This window comes from Sparus aurata, chromosome 10, assembly GCF_900880675.1.
Source record: "Sparus aurata chromosome 10, fSpaAur1.1, whole genome shotgun sequence".
Lineage (NCBI taxonomy): Eukaryota > Metazoa > Chordata > Actinopteri > Spariformes > Sparidae > Sparus > Sparus aurata.
Window position 1 is genome coordinate 30377126 of NC_044196.1, and position 20262 is coordinate 30397387.

The 20262-nt window shown below is 45.3% G+C and overlaps 1 protein-coding gene across 6 annotated transcripts in view; it reads right to left on the reverse strand.

The window, feature by feature from the left end:
- Nucleotides 1-10402: 10402 nt before the first annotated feature.
- The window catches only part of LOC115589702 (protein Dok-7), a 34222-nt gene continuing 24362 nt past the window's right edge, over nt 10403-20262 (reverse strand). For 5 of the 6 annotated variants that reach the window (XM_030430789.1, XM_030430786.1, XM_030430785.1 and 2 more), the window contains 2 exons: nt 14161-14340; nt 10403-11692 (listed from right to left, as the gene is read on the reverse strand). In XM_030430789.1, coding sequence (XP_030286649.1) covers nt 11556-11692; nt 14161-14340 — 317 coding nt within the window. In that variant the 3' untranslated portion in view covers nt 10403-11555. The remainder of the gene's footprint in view (nt 11693-14160; nt 14341-20262) is intronic. The other variant, XM_030430788.1, reaches the window with a different exon arrangement.

Sequence of the window (20262 nt, forward strand, 5' to 3'; positions counted from 1 at the left end):
TGATTTCACCCTCGTGTTTACTCATGTTTTATTTCAGCTCCAGTCTGTTAGTTCAGTTATTATTCTGAACGAGAACATGTTAAATATCCATCTTTATATCTGATTTAATACAGGTGATGCCACAGTCTCTTCATGAACCTTATTGTCCTTCAGTGGATTACAGAAATAGAACCGAAGTTGCACTGAATCAGAGCCCAGTATAACAAAATGGCTTCACCTTGAGCATCAATACTATTCTTGATATTTTTGCAATACCGCCTTAAAATAGTCTTTTCAGTGTCAAGGAGAAGCCATTCATCTCCTCCTCCTCAGTTCTGACGTCTGATGTTTGGTAATGAGTGTTGAAAGAAGTGTTCTGAAATGACCTCCGCGACTGCTGTAACTTTACAACACCACACTGGGGATGATTTTCGTTTAATGGTACTTTCTTGTAATCACAAGTTGATTTTTGTAGTTACCTCGAGAAAACAAGATAATTGACCAATTATCACAAGAAAGCAAAAGACTGTTTCCTCTTAGAATTTATACTAAGACCCAGTAGACAATAGGTCTGGTACAATAATTAGCCATAATGTAGATGCCTTCATATCAACTCACTATGGCATTTTTACAACAAATGGCAAAAGTTTATATGCTTTGTTTTGAAAATCCTAAACCGAGCAGTGTGTGTTTGTCGTGCTCCACTCTTATGAATCTTTATAAAGGTGTTTTCTTGTGATAAATGATCTTGTTATCTCAAAAAAGACCTTTTGTTTCCACAAGATAACAATCAAACCCCCCTCTACCACCAGAAACAACACGCACTCAAGATAAAGGCGTTGAAAAAATACTTGGAGGCAAGGCTGCGCTTGACAGCAAAGACAACATTCATTATTTTCTATAACAAACTTAATTTATGGGAGTAAATCAAAAAACTACTGTGGAGCAGTTTTACTTGCTTTCAAAATATCTGAATGCATCGTCTTAAAGGTTTCTAATGATGCCACGTCATTTATGATTAAGCATTACTATTAGCATTAGCATTACCTATGAATGTACTCTACACTAAGTATGAAGCCAGAGCAAGTAGACCCTTAGCTTAGCCTAGCATGAAGACAGGAAACAGAGCAACACAGCTAGCCTGACTTTGTCTAAGGTAAAAACAGATGAACGTACTAGCACCATTAAACTCACTAATGAATACACCATGTCTTGTTTGTTCAATCAGCACAAAAACTAAAGGGTTAAATGTCAAATTTTGGCTTTGCGCAAAGCTTACTATTTATGCTAAGCTACGCTATTAGGCCACTTGCTGTAGCTTTGTATTTCCACTGAAGACATCCGAGTGTGGTATCAATCTTCTCGTCTGACTCTTGGCAAGAAAGCAAACACTTTTATATTCCCAGAAATGGTGAGCTATTCTTTTAAATATAGAAATCAACGTTGCACGTCCTGAAAGAATACAATAAGCGCGTGGGTGGTCGAGTGGTTGGAGCGCATGCCATAAAAAAAAAAACGCAGCCGACCCCGGTTCGATTCCGGCCGGAGGTCCTTTGCTGCATGTCGCCTCCCCCTCTCTCTCCCGTGTTTCCTCTCTGTCTACTGCTAATAAAGGTGTCTATGCCACAAAAAATCTTAAAAAAAAAAAAGAATACAATAACAGGAACGTTAAAGAGGTACAGTGCTGACCAGGAACCAGAAACGTGGCATCCTAAGACAACCTGTGTGAATGATTCACATCTTGTCTCACCGTCTATAGAACAGGAGTGTTATGATGTGAACCTGCCTCACATTTTAACAGACAATAGTGCCTAAAGAGGACACAGTTAAAGCTCCCTCCTGGATTAGAAGTATCATCATAACATTGTCAGATTTGTACTAGAGTATGACACAGTATCTGCACATGAGTCGAGTCACAAACTGAGATAATCTCAACAGTATTCTGCTGAGCAATGGTTTGACTACACCTCTGAAACCTTGTGACTCATCTCTGGTAATATAAAGTCTGGTGTGTGTCGAGTGCCTCATTTGATTCTTAATGAGCTGATCAGAGGCCATGTTTTCAGCTGTGCACAGATGTTTTCCCCTTCAGCGTACTGATAAACACGAAGGAGAGGCTGAAGTATGGAGCCAGAACGGTGACTTTGAAATTTGGCATCCAAAAAAAAATTGGCATTGAAAACAAAACCAGTACTGTTACTGTTACTGAAGGCGGGGCTGGACGGTCCAGCCACAATACCATTGTAGGACCCTTGTGCCGGCCGTCTCTGGGCAGCACAGAGTCCAACTACCTCGCGGACTTTTCTTCAAGCTCTCTCCTGATGTGTCCAAGTCTCTTTGTATCTGGTTCTGTCCCACCGTACCGCTGCACACGCATACAGAGACCGGACAATAAAAGAGAGTGCTTGGAGAAAAGTCAGTCAGTTATGAAAATATGTGTCTGATACTTGATTACAGCCGTCTGTTGTTCTTTACTATGAACCACAGTAGCACAATCACAGCTGACTTTCCCCGCATACTGACTTGTTGAGTTTATTCGCTTCGACTCAAAGGAGTCATTGTAGGAATAGTGACATTATTCACATGAACTGAGTTTATAGGGGAGCTCCGGTCTCCGGTAGCGGTATGGTGGCACAGAGCTCGGGGAGCAGACCAGAGCGCTGCTGTCGGCGCTGCAGCCCCGGCTTGGAGCGACACAGCTGGGGCTAATGCTCATTAGCTCCGTACTACTACCACACTCCATACGCATATAGATACCGGAGCTCGGGAGCTCCGGTCTCCAGTAGCGGTATGGTGGCACAGAGCTCGGAGAGCAGACCAGAGCGCTGCTGTCGGCGAGGCAGCCCCGGCTCGGAGCAACACAACAAGCGAGAACAGCCTGCTGTTGTGCTAACTGTGGCTAATGCTCTGTGCTTGGCGCCCCGGTACTACTACCACACTCCATACGAATATAGAGACTGAAGCTAGGGAGCTCCGGGACAGAACCAGATACACAGAGACTTGGACACATCAGGAGAGAGCTTGAAGAAAAGTCTGCGAGGTAGTTGGACTCTGTGTTGCCCAGAGACGGCCGGCACACGGGCCCTAAAATGGTGTGCTGTGGCTGGACCGTCCAGCCCCGCCTTCCCTCAGGCTGCTGCCATTACCTTCTCAAATGATATGCAAACCACGCTCTACCTGCCCCTCCCCTCAGGCCCCTCCCTCTCGACGCCAAAACAGTGACAGAAAGTTGAAACTGAAAATCAGTGACACTGAAAAAAAACTGACATTGTAAAAAAATCTGTCACTGAAAAAAAAGAAAAGATTGTCATTGAAAAATACAAAAAATCCCAATAAAAAAAAATGATAAGATTTTCGGATTTGAATTATTTTAATTAGTTTCTTTTTTCAGTGCCAATACTTGTTTCAATGCCAGTACAACTGTTTTCAATACAAATGTTTCAATGACAATGTTTCCTTTTTCAGTACTGGTTTTGTTTTCAATGCCAATTTTTTTTTTGGATGCCAAATTTCAAAGTCACCTTTCTGGCTCCATACCTGAAGCTTCTGCTGGAGCTCCGAATGTTGAGAATATGTAGGGAGCATTCAGACAACCAGGTGGATTATAGCATGTTTTCCTGAGGAGGTCACATCGGGTCAGGATGTGTCGGACATGATGCAGCACACCGACGAACCCTCTGCTCTGGTCCCGTTCCTCCAGGCCTCCTCATCCCGGGATGTCAGGGTCTTACTTTAGGGGGCGCTAAGTGCTACAGGCCCCTTTTTACTGTGGCCCAAAATGCATTAGGTGTCACTTATAATGTGATAAACGAGATATCATGCCACAGAAGGTGGAGCATCTACACACTCCCACACAGTAAGTTGTGTTATGCACCTTTACATGTAGCATGTGATCTGCTAATGAAGAAATGGAGAAGGACGAGAAGGAAAAGGCTGAAGAAGAAGAAGAAGAAGCAGAATCCAAACATGTGGTAGCCGGTACTTCATATTCCAAAGGGGTTCAGAAAGGAGGGGAGAGCTGTGAAATACCCTCAGGGCTGCAGGAACTACAGCAAAGGAACGTCTTTTTAAATTAAAAAAAATCAAATCGTCAGTTATCTTAACGGCAGGTAATTGGGTGAAAACAAATCATATCGTGCATCCCAAGTATTTATACAGAATTCAGGGAAACTATAAAAGGAAACGTACGAAGTCGTCCAGTGGCAGACTCAAGATATTTAAAATAAAAAGAGCACCGGATAAATGCTGCTGGGCCCAGAACATGGTGTGATAGAATATGATAGCAAGTCATTTTCTCCACTGGAAAAGGCCACTTTATCACTTCATCACGTTTTGTTCTCGCCAGGAGCTCCCAGTTGGCACTTTATCATGTTGTATCTACCACAGGGGGCATTCGAGGGGGAACTTTGAGTTTTTCTAACACGGTGGCGCCGCGGGCGGGTGACTGCCTGTGATTCCCTTCCTGAGAGAGCTCGTCTCTGACCTTGAATTGTAGGCCGGAGGCTGCACAAACAAGAATGAATTTAGATCACTGATAGATCCCAAAACCAGAGGATCAAAGCTCAGCTCACTCAGTGCGTTTACATGCACAGCTTAGTCAGATTACAGCCATAGTTCGACTATGCTACTCAATCGGACAACTGCAATTATCCGAGTATACATGCCAGTGAGAAAATCGAATTACTGGCCGAAAGCATGTCATACCCCGGTACGCTAGGTGGCGCTGTACCCATTTCAACTAGTGTTAACGGCGCACCTCTGGCTGACCTCTTTACGTCACCAGCTGCCTCGGCATTCAAGAAAGATGGCGTACGAAGAGCGAGACGAAGCTACATCTTTGTACACTTCGTATATGGTATACATGATAATTACACAGACTAGGTGGACTCTGGCACTCTTTCTTGCCGTGATTTCGGAGGAAAGCCGCCGCCGCCCGTCTACTTCCGGCTCACGGCCCCGGGGAAAAATCTCGCGCCTGCGCAGAACGCAAAATCCGATCCGATCCGCTGGAAACGTATACATGCAGGAGTAACGCGACTTTAAATCGAATAATCTACATAGTGTAATTCGACTATGAGAAATCCGATCCGGTCCGATTTTAGTCAGACAAAGGTGTATACATGCATCTTAAAAATCCGTTCATAGTCAGACTAACGCAGTAATTCGGTTTTCTTGAGTGTCATGTAAACGCACTGACTGTTCAGGTGGTGGTTTGACTGTCTCACTGCTCGTTTCTGTATCAAAACAGCTTCAAACCTACGATTAAAACGACTGTTTACTCTGATGACAGGAAGCAGCTGAAATGAATCTAACACCCCAAGAAATGCCAATCAACACGAGGAACCAGATGTTGCTCACAACAAACACTTTTCTGAGCCACGTAGAGGATCGTGTGTGTCGTGCCGAGTTGAGTCTAACTGTGTGTCACAGCTCTCACTGTGATGAGCGCTCTGCAGCTTCTGTGTTACATTTCTGTCACTCAAGATTTAAACAGCAGTTTAGTTCGAATAAGCTCAACGATACAGGATATAAAAGTCAAAAGAAATTGTCAGTTTAGTAAAATACTGTGTACATCCTCCGTCCTCTGCAGCAGGATCATCATCATCTTTACTCATCAGTGCTTCATCGTGTCCAAACAGAGGATTAATGGAAATCAATAGATGCTACAGACAAAGGTGGAAAAAAAAAAAAACAACCAACAACTAAAGACGTGCTTCAGCGGCGAGGTAATGATGTCACTAAGTGGACTGTTGTTCTCTGAGCCACTAGACACAATTTGTTGTTTTTTCCCCTCCCAGTGTCGGTCGGCGGACGAGCGTGAACGCGTCGAGCTCAAGTGTTTGCGTCCAGACTCGACATCCCATTGTCGTTAACGGCTCGCAGATAAAGAAGCGTCTCCATTTGGCACGTTATGTAACTCACACCCAAACAGAATCTCTACAGCAGCACAGCTCAGAGAGCGAGGAGGAGGTTGGCGGCAGTGGCAGGGAAAATAACATTTTATTACACGTAGTAAAAAGGCAGCAGCTGCTGGACCATTTCACCGGATCTCTTGTGGGGGATATGATTCTAAAAGCTTGAATGTGTTAGCCGCCTGAGCTGAGACGGTCCCAATCGATATTTGGCACCACGATCATCAGGCTGCAAGTGAGTGAATCAGAAGTACAGATTACGAGCAGCCTGGAGCTTCTTCATAGATAATGAGAGACTGAGAGATGACGGATCCAATTTGTTGGATGGAGCGATTGCGTCCAAATGCCCCTAACGTTGCGGGTTTTATCTGGGCCCAGACAGAACATTTAGCCCGCGGAACATCGTCCCCGAACACGGTTACACTCTCCTTCTTTCGACCACTTCCACTTTCTGAGAATGTTGTGATAGTTTGAAGAATTGTGGAGACGTCTTCAGTGAACGACAGATATCAGATTTTTTGCTCTTGCATCCAGTGAAGTTTTCTAACAGATCTGAACACTCAGTCCTCATCAGGTGAATCAATGAACATGCAGCATTAAGAGAGCTAATGCACCGTCACTGATGGTCCGTGTGAAGTGCGTGTTTTCAGTTCCAGCAGGAGTTCCCGCTGAGATCATGATGGTGTTTGCACGCTGAGCTGTCCTTAAACCACGGCGAACGCCTCGAATATTGCGAGTCCTATTAAGCCAGAATGTAATCAGCAGATTGTAAAAAGGCAGTTACCTGCGTAAATGCACAAGCGAGAGGAAACTCAAAGAAAACAGGCCGAAGAGAATGAAACAAACCAAGATCAAGGCGTTTCCCCCTTAATTGCCTCGTGGGCAACGACTGCAAGAGACCCTTTGTGTGTTTGTGCGAGACATTAAGGGCTCGTAATTGAGTTGGGCTGAACGAGGCCAATGACCAGGAACCAATGACCAGAGCAAAAAAGGTCAGTGGCTGGAGTTTATTGGGTTGCCGTTCTGAAATGCTACTGAACCCTGCAGGCTTTGACCATTTGCAACAAATCACTTCCGACAGATAAACCGATCAGCAGCTATTTGTGGAAGCGTAACATTTACTTAGAAGCCGAGAGGTTGTGGGTTCAAGCATCAGTGAGACGCTCGGCGAGGACAAACTCAACACCGGTGACGTAGCGCTCTCCTCGAAAACGATGGCTTTATAACTCGGCTCGTGAGCCGGCGTGACCTCTGAACATCACGGAGCTCAGCATGAACACGCTGCCACGCGCAGTCTGCTCTGACTCTCGAGCGTCTCAAGGACATTCACTCGACTAACGACTGATTCGGGCGCCCTCTGTGCCAGACACCACCTGAGGAACACGTGTCGCTCTAATCTAATTTATCGCCGCGCGCTCCACAAAATGAGAATTGATTGGAACAAGAGGAAATGAGTGACACGAATGACAATATCATGTAGCGAGGGAGGACAATTAGCAGATCGATAGTCACTGAGAAAACAACGTGGTTCCGTTTGTCCGAACGGTCAAATTAATGATTTTGTGATAACACGTCCGAAAAAAATTAGATTAACCTTCAGTGGCGACGTGGCGCAGCATGCAGAGGTGGACAGTTTTTTAGGTAGCAGCTGGTGCCGTAATGATCACAGAGCAGGTCGGGACGCGGGACGATTTCCAAAATAAAGCACCGCGCGCAGACTCGGGATAGTGAAACGAGGGTTTGGGAAGAACCAATCGAAACGCTGATGGTGTCATTATTCTACAGCAGTGACACCGTGCAATCAACATCCACCTCATAATGATACGTTAAAGAGAATGAAACCTGTCAAAAAGTCGGTGATTACGCATGAGAATCTGAAACAACCGTTACGTGACGTTACGTAAAGTTCCCGTGCTGCCTTCAAGTGCTGCTGCCTGAAAACAATCCCTCTTCTCAGGTCCTGCATAATTAATACAATTTAGTCTTTATTCCAATAAAGTCCCGTGTGAGGAGAAGTGAGATCAGTGATGAAGCACCCAAAAAGCAAAAGGGGGGAAAAAAATGACCCGGCATGAATAATTAAACAGATTGACTAGTTTGAATTTGTTTTCTGACAAGTAAGTACGAGGGTGACGAAGGGAAGCAGACAGTTTGATTTGCAAATACCAATTACTTATTCAGTAGATGTAATTTTCTTGGAGGCGAGAAGGAGATTTCAGATAATTGAACCCGCACAAAGAGAAGAACCCGATGGCCCGTGGTTTCTGCACACTCTTCTGCAGCCTTTGTTCTCTGAACCCAGTGCACACACAGATCTGAGGAGGCGGTGTGGATACATACATACGGGTGTGAAGCAACGCTCCAAAATAACGTGACAGGGCTGCAGAACTCAACGTACCCTAAGCTAATGAAGGTTTCAAGTCAAGTCTCGAGGTCCAAATACCGAATCCTGTGTTTGATGACCCGGGAATGAGACCCAACAATCGGCTACCTTCCTCCTGAATCACGTACCCGACCTTTAAGTCAAATTCCCAAGTCACCTGAGCTCGCAAGTCCTGTCAAAGCTGGTCTCGAGTCAGGTTTATATACTCATAATAGTCATAAGTCAAGTCTCAAAGCTAGACTAATCATGTCTCAAGTCTCAAGCGAGTCTTAAGTCAAGTCAGTTTCGCCAATAAAGGTCTCAAGATATCAAGAACTGAAAGAAAGTCTTGAGCCAAGTCTCAGGATGGGTCAAAGCCAGTCTCAAGTCCTTGACCAGTAACATGCTATTTGACTTGTCCAGGTCTTGTGTAATATTTAAGGTCACATGTGCTCGTACACAGCAGGCCTCCTGCCGCCTTTTGTTCTGCCATCTCACCAGATCAAGACTTTCAGGACGTCAAGTCTGAAATAGACCGGTGGTGTATCCACCGTCGGCGGGCACCGTGGAATTGTAACATAGATTAAAATGACCAAGAACTGACAAAATGCAGTTACACACCAGCTGTCCGTGGATCTGCAGAGTCCTGCCTCTGTCTCACTAACATTCAGTGGTCAGTATTTGACCACAAAGAAGCCAAATGCTTAAATTCTCCTCTCTCTCTCTCTCCAGCTAAATTGAATGAGTAAATGAGTTTCCAAGAAACATTTAGCTGCCCTGTATGGTTCTGTTCCAGGTCAGTGAGGTTAATATCCACAGTGCGAGTGATTGTGGGAGAAGCCAACTGGAACCGGGACGCTCTGAAGGCTGGCGGACTGCGCACCCACGTCTTGAAAATATGTGGAACATGAATATTTTTCCTATTAATAGAACCTCTGTGTGAGAGCTTTTAATGTGGGCCTTTAAACACACTCATCTGTAACAAACTGTGAAAATAGCGTGTCTTCCAGGAGCTCTAACACAGCACAGAACCGTTCTGCCAAGATGTTCTGACTGCAGATACAGACGGACTCTCTGCTGACCCGCCGGTCCTCTGACAGCGTCCACACGGGCTCTGCAGCTGAGTCACACTTACTGGAAGCAAACCTTGATCCATCACAGAGCAATATGAGAACAGTGCCAGTCGTTCTAAGCCAGACAGAGTTAATATTTGCGTTCTGTTATTACCTCGACCTCCTGCAGGCACCCGGGGGACGACTGTGTCCATCCTTCAAAATGCACATTTAATTCATCCATTCATCTTCTATAGTTCTATACTTACTCCAGTGTCTCACTGCAGACACCACGGCATGTGATGAGCGCACTGCATGACACAATTAAGCAATAAACATCCAATCATGCGCTGCGGCAGGTTTAAATTAATGAGCAGGCCCAGTTGGTTCTGATTCCAACTTTCAATTGTGTGCTGTGACGACCCTGTGCTTATGTTCTGGTTACGTTTAGGCACAGTAACTACTTGGGTAGAGTTACGAAAAATCATGTGTTGGCTTTAAATACCATATAATTGTTAAATGCCCGGGTCCCTGGTCAAAGTGAACCAGTGGTTTCACACTTACACTTGTTGAAAACGCAGTCTTGAACTGTGGTCACTGGCTTGGTAGCCACCACCATCCCCTCCAGCCTCCACATCCTGGTATGAGAATCACAATCTAGGACAGACAGTCTAGACCGCGCCGTCCACCGCCGTCATCATCACCACCACAGGGGATATAGTCTGGACTTCCATCCGCCCAGTGGACATCCCTCTAGAATCGATGCTTCGGTGTGTTGAAGCGGTTCCACCAGCGTGTGGAGGCCCAACACCTCACCAAGACCCCTTTGGTGGCTTATCCTTTAATTTGTCAGCTGTCTCTTCGCCAATCACATTAAAATCGTACTGTTGAATAAACACACACTCGTCAGTTGTAGGGATGCTTTATATATTATCGTACCAAACTGGTTTACAACTGTACACGGGGGGGGGGAAATCCCACATATGAGCTACAGAACCTCTAAAAACAACTGAACACACACATCAAACAGTCGTTATGTTATTAATAATTTACAAGAGGAAAAACAGCGCCTTGGGGAAAAGGCCCCGTCCATGAACTCTTTCAAAAATATCTTTACTGTACATAAATTATGCCTTCGCATGTATATTTCATGACAATCCACATCACCTCAATAGAAAGGAAATGTATTTACAGATATCAAAATAGAGTATGAGACAAACATAATATTGAAAATTAACTAAAACAGCTCGAATACACGTTTCTTAAATGATTTTTTCTATTGTTGTGGCTTCGGGCAATTCAGTGAGTTCATACAAAAACTTTAAATACTTAATTTTGAAAATACAAATCACTGCCACATCAACTCTGGGACACATCTGCTCCTGCTGGATGAGGAGGATAATCCAGTGATTCATGAAGACTTTTTGTCTTTTTTTGCACACAAACAGCTGCAGCGATGAGATTCTGTTCCTTTTGATAAAACACTGATTGATCATCTACACTAACTCTTGTGGAAGTCTTGTGCAGAAACATCCATCCTGTTATTACTAACACAAACAGCAATCTTTTCTTTGTTTTAAATCTGCAGCATTCTGAGTAAGACTGGATGGAAAGTTTCCCCGAATGTGAATAAACCAAAAAAAAAGTGAGTTTCGTGCAGCTACGTGTGGAATTACTGATGTGTTTGTCGCAGAGGAAAAATTGAGCGTGAACTCAATGTGAGACTCAACATCTCCCCGGCCTCCGCCACCCAAACAAGGACAAAAACAGCAACTTGCATGTTATTAGGGACGCCCCGACTGAGCTGTGAAATGCCTCTGTCTCCGGGGGCTCACTGGGACCAGTGACTCAGCTCAGGACTGGCACATCTTCCACCACGTCCGCCTCAGGCTCCAGCACTGACATGATGCCAATTAATGAGACGGCAAAGTCCACAAATGAGACCGGGATTGAAATCCTGTGCCAAACTGTTCTGAGGAGGCTCCATCTTCAAGCCGATGTGAGATGACAGAGGCAAGTCTGAACCGGAGAAGAAATGGACACTTGGCAAACAACCGTATGGAGCAACTTTATAAAAAGAAAAAAAAAATCTGTATTCAAAAGATGGAAGAGAAGAGAGAAGGAATCCCACAGAAAACCTCAGAGGATCTTTCTGAAACAAACCCTCAGAGACATCTTTGGAGCAAACTTTACAGTTTGATGAAGAACGCTGGTCTTCCTGCTGAGATCAACAGTTCAGTGATGAAGAAGTCAATGTGGCGTCCCCTTTCTTCTCAGCTCCAGAGTGTGCAGGCCCTCCTGCCGACCCAGTGCATGCTGGGTGCCCACTTTGTGGGCCATCTCTGTAGCCGTGATGTCAATCTGGGCGTACTTAGTGGAGCTCTTTCCTGTCCAAAGATAAAAACACAGTCTTTTTTAACTTGAAGAAAGTTACAGAAACTCCACACTTTCTATTCTGGCTTGCAATGACAAAGCTAGCTGCTTTTGGTAGCAAATTAGCGGCCACTTAGCTTAGCTTAGCATAAAGAATAGAAACACAGGGATACCGCTAGCATGGCTCTGTCCAAATGTAACCAAATCGATCGACAAGCACCTCCAGGAAAGTTCACCAATGAACACGTCGTTTGTGTTGTCTGCACCAAAAGTGAAAATTTCAAATGTATTTCCTGATGTAGTGGTTTCCTGGATACTACAACTCGTCATTTACATTTGCACATTATGCTAAAATGTGTTAATTAGTGAATGTCAGAGGTACTGGTTGGCTCATGTTGGAACCTTCAGACAGAGAAAACGCTGCTCGTGAAAAACCTCGTCAGTGGTCCCCCGTTTAATTCTGTGACTTTGTGACATCACACTATGTCACACTGACATAATCGAATCCTCGAGGCTAGCTTGGCGCGCAAGGATTGATTAAGCACGGCTGCTCTGTTGTTGCTGTTGTTAGCGGTGCTGGGTCAGGCGTGCGTCTGAGCTGACCAATCACAGGACACCGGGTATCACACAGACACGACCGTGGTATTGATCTTCTCATATAATTCTCACGAGGGAGGCGAATTAGCAAAACGCTCAAAATTTTTAACTCTTGATTAACAGTTATCTGTTTCTGGTTATTTCTCAATAAACATTCACTGGCTCTGTCTTCTCAGATGTGAATATTTGCTGGGTTTCTATGAAAGTAAACTGAATATCTTGTGTTTGGGCCGATTGGTCGAAGAAAACGAGACGTGAAGATGACACCTTGGAAGAATAATTATTAATTGAAGCACATTAGGCAGGTTTTAAGATGAAGGACTTTCCTGTTTTAGGCAACTACATAGGCTGATTATTTTAAGATAAAAACCCTCCGAACAAACACGACTACAGAGCTCAGAGTGAGGCGGATCTCTGCCCTCGCTGCCAACATGATGCTTCAGGTTCGCGCCTGAGCAAAGAAAATGCAAATGACTCGGCCGAAGCTGTTAAAATTCCCCTCATGCACTGTCTTCCATATGCACGTCACTAGCGTTGCCATCATATGAGCCCTTCCCTGTGTGAAAATCAAATGGGCATGAAGTCAAGATTTAATCACAGATGCAGAGTGAGCATGCAGCCCTGCCTGCTGCTGCGGTTATGTGTCTTACAGTCTCTTCCAAGTCGAGGAACTCAAACCTTAACAACACATCAATAGTTCTCCCAGGAGGAGGATCCTGTTTGAGCCCGTGAATCCACAGCTGTGATCCGAATGCCCTGTGACCCCCTTTCAGCGGCGAGATGGGACACCCTCCTCCTAGGTGACAGATTAATGAGGCCGCATGCCGGGATTTAAACTGTATTGCTGACATCAGATATTAACCTCTCTCATGTCAGAGCCCGAGCGGTCCTCGTTTCCCCGAGGGCGACGGCGCTAACAGCCGACTTGTCTGTCAATTACAGCTTGCTGCCGCGTCTCTGATTACAAGGACGCAGCTGTCTTTTGGTGAGACGAGGGGAAATCGGCTCAATCGTTTCGGCGCAATTCCTGTAACTCCGAATTACAGGACAATCGTGTGTGGGGGAGGGGGCGACTTTTCACCCCTGCTTGGTATCGATACCCTGCTTTATTTCAAGTTGACGCTTCATGGTTGACTTTTGTGTTTTACAAAACTGCTCTTCCGCAGTGCTGCACGAATAAGAAGTCCTTGTTTACAGGGTGCTGACGACGATGTGAACGTGAGGCCAGGACCGAGACATTTCACTTTCATTGTGATCTTTCTGGATTGGCATGAAAAAAATCTATTCTAGTGGTTAAAAACTCCCGTCAATTTTGAAAGACTATCTAATTGAGATGTATTTGAGCATTAAAAGGAATTCACGATCTTCTAGTTTATGATGACTGGCATTTACAGCTTGCCTAGCTGGGCAGTACTCTGATACATGAGTGCACAGATTTATAGTATAATCAGAGTAGTGTCTGATGATAATAAAGGACTATCGCGTGTCTGTAAATCTGAGATAAAGCGGTGAAACTACCTCTTTAAAGGCTCCCTGTGGAGGTTATGACCTCTAGTCGAGCGAAGAGTGAGTGCAGTGCGCCTGACATACGCTCCTGCACTGACCAACAGGTGGCAGCCGTGTGCCGTCAAGAGGTGGTGGAGAAGAACAAAGCGTTTAACGCGGCTGTTAGAGCTCAGTTAACGTACGGAAACATCTCCTCAGAGTTAACAGAATGTTGAATGCTGACATCACGTGACCAGCGGCGCCGTCCAAACCCAGATGTTGAAAATGTGCTTTTCGTCCCCTTTACAGCTGACTTTAACTTCGCTTGACATTTCCATGGAAACACATGGAGCCACTGCCAGCACTGTTCCCTGAGAGGCATCTGAGGACGCATCCTTACTTGGAGGTGGGAGATGTGCGGCGGGCCCTCGGGTGCCGGGACCCGGCTCCTGCAGCTCCAGCTCCATGTAGTTGAGCTGCTTCTTGGATGTGGGACTAACGGGGATATTCACATACGTCACACCTTCGCCGCGAGGCCTGTCGAGGAGCGCTGCCTCTGGGGGGAAAACTAACACTGCCCCTGAAAGTGCAAGAGGAGCAGAGCGCTAATTAGTTTGAAACACTTGCTGTTTTTCCAGAACAAAGCCCAGAGAGACCGGAGCCAACACATTATTCACCGTTCTTAACAAGATGTGTCTGCAGCCACAGCCTGTCTGTCAGTGCCAAACAACTCTACTGTCACACAGAAGTGACCCGTGCACCTGTTTGTAAGACTATTCCTTCACTACAATGAACATTTATTACGGTTCTTTCACAATTTTCTCTGGCAGTGTTCCTACAGTTTCTTGACAACAGTGGAGTCGGACTGACTGGGGATCAGCTCTACCAGACGACAACACTGCATCCATTCGCTGCTGGGGGGTTCGCTGATAATATTCAAATGATAAAATAACACCAGTTTAGCCAGACGCTTATTTGAAACAGGATGTATTTTTTGTCATAATGACCTTAATTAAAAGATAATGATGAATGAATCGAGGATGAGGCTGGAGGTATTCTTCGTTATAACATTAACCAAACAGATTTCCCCCTCCAGGGCAACAGTCCTTATCAACAGCGCCGTCGTGTTAATTAGACTCATTCAAATACAGACATCGGTAATAAAATCACTGTTATTTCCGACACTTGAGCGCAGCGACAGATTACAGGACGAGCAGCTCCTCTGACACCGAGTGGATCCTGGTGAATTCCCCTTTTTCCCCCCTGAAGGCTACCTAGGAATAATTGGCTCACAGGCCCCGGAGATAAATTACAAATACATCACAGTCGCTCTGCTTTCTTTTGTTGCCCTTTTAATTTCACCATCAGAGCTCTGTAGCCAAAAACCGACTCCTTCACTGAACGTGTGAAAATATCCCGATGCGTTCGCCGGCCCCGCTGGTTTAACAATGATTTGAGGAGCGCAAACATGGTGCTAGAACAGTCTCCAGCCTGATATTCACCGACTCCAACTGTGACGACCTACTTTTATATAAAAACAGAATAAACACATCAGCTTTGCAAATAACACACAATCCAGTTTTTCCAGCATTTGCAACACCGACAGAGACTCACATCCTCGCTTCATTTGTGTTCAATACTCTCTGAACAACAGCCACCGCTGATGTAGATCTATCTGACGCTGTTCGCCGATTATCAACAAACAACCAACAATAAAACGCGCGGTTTCCTTGAGTCGACCTACGTATCGTATCTTTAAAATGACAGCTTTAAAGCGTGTGCGTTTGCATGACTGCTCTGCGACCAGTGTGCTTAAAGAAGGAGCACATATCACAGCAACCTGTCCACACTTTGAACTGCTGCGGCTCACATTCTGGACCAAGCATCCCCCCCGAGAGACCGCGGCCGATCAACCAGTGCAGCCAGCGGGAGAGAGAGGTCGAGTTAAACTAACAGGAAGTGTCGCCTCGACGCATTTCTACTGCACAGCTTTTCCTGTCAAACACGAATTACAGCCACAGCGTCGCCTAAAGTGCTCTGTCCGTGTAATTTATAGCGCTTGATGAATGGCTCACCTGTCATAAACCTAAAAGCACCGTGGATAAAGAGCCGCACGGGCGAGGTCAGCGCTGACGAGTCTTATTGGTACAGTTTCAGAACAGCAGCAAGAGATATGTGCATATTTCAGCTCCGTGACACGACCCGTCCCGTGCTTTTATTAATGCCTGTGTATACAACGTGAGCAGAGATAGCTACAACCTTCAGACACAGTGGGAGACGCACTCAAGGATATCTGACACATTTGCATAAGTTGAATACTTCCCTGTTCTCCCCCGCGAGCAGACGGACGATGTGAGATTTACTCCGTATCTCGTGAACAGGGTCGGTAATGTTTGTAACCAGTGATGTGCAAAAAGGGGGGGGGGGGGGGGCAGTCGCCTCGTGGCCCAATTGTTGAAAAACGCGCGCTAAAGTGCCCTCCTGAGAGCCAAAAAAGCTCTCTTGGTTGGCAAAACACACTAAACTGCCCCCTTGGCTGGTTAGAACATGATAAACTGCCCTCTTGGGAGCCAAAACACGCGCTAAAGTGCCCTCTTGGGAGTCAAAACGCGCGCTAAAGTGCCCTTCTTTTCGCCCCTGCCCTTCAAAAAGTCTGCGCATGCCACTGTTTGTTACTGATCCGAGCTGGTTTGATTCATCGTGACAGAGCTGAGCTCGTCCAGCAGTCGACAAGGACGTCCCAGAACTTTTGTCCTAGGTTTTTATATATTCTAGTCCAGTTTAAACAGAATCCACTCTGCCGGTGCTCCACTTTACATCACGCGTCCCCGAGCCAAAGGAAAGCACTTTACTGTATGAGACAAAGAAAAGCAGCAAATCCTTTTTGTCTTTTTTCATCAAATAACGGACTTAACCTATAAATCTATTGCAGAAACAGTTGCAGTTTAGTTACAAATCAATACGCTGCCTATCGTCCTAACTGTGAATGTACAAATGACAGCCAATAAATCAAGATTCTGATATACAATGACTAAAATTATATTACAGGAAAATGAAGAATATTGGCTGACAAATCATTATCCAATGTTTTGATGGCCATTATAAAGTAACAACTGATCATAACAAAACTTTACACTTGTTTAGTAAATGGTTAATAAAGCATTAACAGTCAAATAACTCAAATTCAACTATAAAGCTATAAATGTACCTTTTATTCATGATGTAATGAATATTTGCATGTAAGTTCATTTAGACATCAGTCACCATGACAACAGAAGACGGTCCTGCCCATAACGTGTTCATGTAATTCACGTCGAGCGCTGAACAACTGTGAACACTGTTTGCCATTAACCAATACGACAAGTCACCTGAGCACGACCACTTCATGCCGACACAAACAGTGCGACAATCTGCTGAGTTCACTTTACGTGGAGAATACCGACGTCTGATGATCAGAGAGAATATCTCACACACTGTTCAGCTTCACAACAGACGGCGGTTCATCTGAAGATCCATCCTGAAGCACAAACACTGAAAAGACGGTTCTTCTACACCTCCAGCCGTAGATACAATTAATTCATTCAGAATCATAACGTAAAACTATGAAATGCTGCGTAAGATATTTTGATTCGTATCTATCGGTTGTGCTACAGCTGTGTGGTGATGAAACCCATCCGGGCTGCACATTTCCTACAGTGTCTGGGTAACGCACGACGTTTGGGTGACAACAAAGATTTCTCCTGTATCGACTCTTCCTAAACGGCAGCAGGCAGCGGCCATTACCTGCAGCTCAGAGGCATCAGCCTCAGGGGCTCTCTTCCAATCAGTGAGAGGCCATTAGACTCCGGCAGAGTCTCTGTGGGTGCAGCCTTTGGCAACATCTGAGAGGCCTGATACCTAATTGATCAGACACCAAGCAGCCCCTCGCAGCGCTGTGGGGTTTTTATAAAGGCTGCCATTACAACGGGGGGTTTGCCCACAGCTCTACGGCTGAGGGGACGCTTCCATAAATCACTCTGTGAGGCCTCCAGGGTCCATGTTAGAGGCAGTACCTGTCTGAGCCCAGTGACCCGGACTCACAGAGTCAACTGCTTCCTGGGGGACAAACACGGGTCTGATGACAGCTGAGTCTTCAGGGTGAGAGGCCCGTTTACTGTGTCACGTGTCCGCTGGATGCTGTGGCGTAATGTCATGTCATGCGAAAGATTACCACTGAATGAACAGACCTCCTGCCAAACGTCTCCGGGAGACTGAAATACCAACATTTGCAGAAAGAATAAATTCAAACCCAGATGTTGACTTTCTGATTAAATTAGATTAAATAGTATATTTCATCTAATAGTATATACTCAAACTAAAGCGGTCTAGTTTAACAGATCGTACCTTCTACGCATTCTGCCTTTAATGTTCAGATCTGATTGAGGCTGTTTCACAGAGGGCTGGTCCTGGTGCTGCTGATCTATTAAACACTACATATAGAGATGGTGTTATTCAGCCCACCATCACTGATACAGATCAGTTAAATCAACACCTCTCTACAACAATTCCAACTAAAAACACATAATAATTGGGTTTAAATAACAAATAACACAAATCTGACCTTGTCCACAATTAAGAGACATGATATCTCAATATGACTGAATCCATGGCCCATAATGAGAAACTAACACCAGCAGATTCAGCATCTACAGTTTGAATAACTGGCTGAACAGGATCCCTTCCCTCTACACACACTCCTGTCATAAAGTTACACTGATCAATATCTTAGAGAGACATACAGTGAACTTTTTAAATTGCTGTTATTACACAATGTATTAGAACCTTAAAGATTTCTGTATTCATTCCAGCTGCCATCGAGCCCGCAGCCTCGTGTGAACCTGAGCCTCCGGACCGGGCCGCCTGCAGAGCGTCCCCGTCCATTAACTGCCCGCTGAGGCAGGATGATGGGAAAGCTCTGTGTGTGTGTGTGTGTGTGTGTGTGTGTGTGTGTGTGTGTGGGTACGTGAAACATGACTGATGGGTCGGGCTCCACACTGTGACAGCTGCTGGGACTCTCTGGATCAGGTGTGCATTAGACTGAGGGCATGTTTCTGGGTGTGGGGGTGCTTAAGTGGCCGAACGTCCCCCGACAACTGTCCCCTCCCCTCACCATCAGGACAGGTAGCCTGTCCCGCATCACTGCACTCTGTGTGGTCACATATCTGTGTTCACTCCTGACACAGCCGGATCTTATGTAACTTGAGTTTAGGGCGTTACATAAAACGCAGATGAAGAAAGGAAGAGATCCCTTTATTCTAAGTTTAAATGACTGATGTAACTCACACCTGGATTATTATGGAAGCATAAAATCCATCAATCAGCAACAACACACATCATTTATGATTTTGGTTTCATGGTTTGTTATTTAACGGTGATTTCACATTGTTTCCTCAAAGTGTCAAGAAAATAATTCTAAAGCAGTGATGTGCACAAGGGGAGGGCAGGGGGGGCAGTTGCCCCCTCTCGTGGCCCAATTGTTGAAAAACGCGCGCTAAAGTGCCCTCCTGAGAGCCAAAACGCACGCTAAAGTGCCCTCCTGAGAGCCAAAATGCGTGCTAAAGTGCGCTCCTGAGAGCCAAAAAAGCGTGCCAAAGTGCCCTCTTGGTTGGCAAAACACACTAAACTGCCCCCTTGGCTAGTCAGAACATGATAAACTGCCCTCTTGGGAGCCAAAACACGCGCTAAAGTGCCCTCTTGGGAGCCAAAACACGTGCTAAAGTGCCCTCTTGGGAGCCAAAACGTGCGCTAAAGTGCCCTCTTGGGAGCCAAAACGCATGCTAAAGTGCCCTCCTGAGAGCCAAAATGCGTGCTAAAGTGCGCTCCTGAGAGCCAAAAAAGCGTGCCAAAGTGCCCTCTTGGTTGGCAAAACACACTAAACTGCCCCCTTGGCTAGTCAGAACATGATAAACTGCCCTCTTGGGAGCCAAAACACGCGCTAAAGTGCCCTCTTGGGAGCCAAAACACGTGCTAAAGTGCCCTCTTGGGAGCCAAAACGTGCGCTAAAGTGCCCTCTTGGGAGCCAAAACGCATGCTAAAGTGCCCTTCTTTTCGCCCCTGCCCTTCAAAAAGTCTGCGCACGCCACTGTTTTAAAGTAAATGAATCAAAAGACTTTCCTTTCCAAAGAACTGCTCGATTTAAACTCGAGCCAATTTTCAAATCATCTCTAATTTAATAATGAAAACTCTACCTTAACATTTAACTGGAAGTAATTAACAAGAAGTCTCTATTTCACCTTTAACTGGTGTCTGATTACTCAGTTCTGTCCAGCAGACAACCTGGTCAATTATGTGGCGTTTACAGACTCCAGGTAAAATATTTTTTCATCATTTAATTTGTCATTTAATTTGTCTTCTGTCTGTGTACACCTGTGTTCCATTAGTTCTTCCTCTTAGCTGTGTTTAAGTCTGTGTTATCTTAATTCTTTGTTCCGCGTCCTCCGTGTTCCCACTTTTGTTCTCTCTG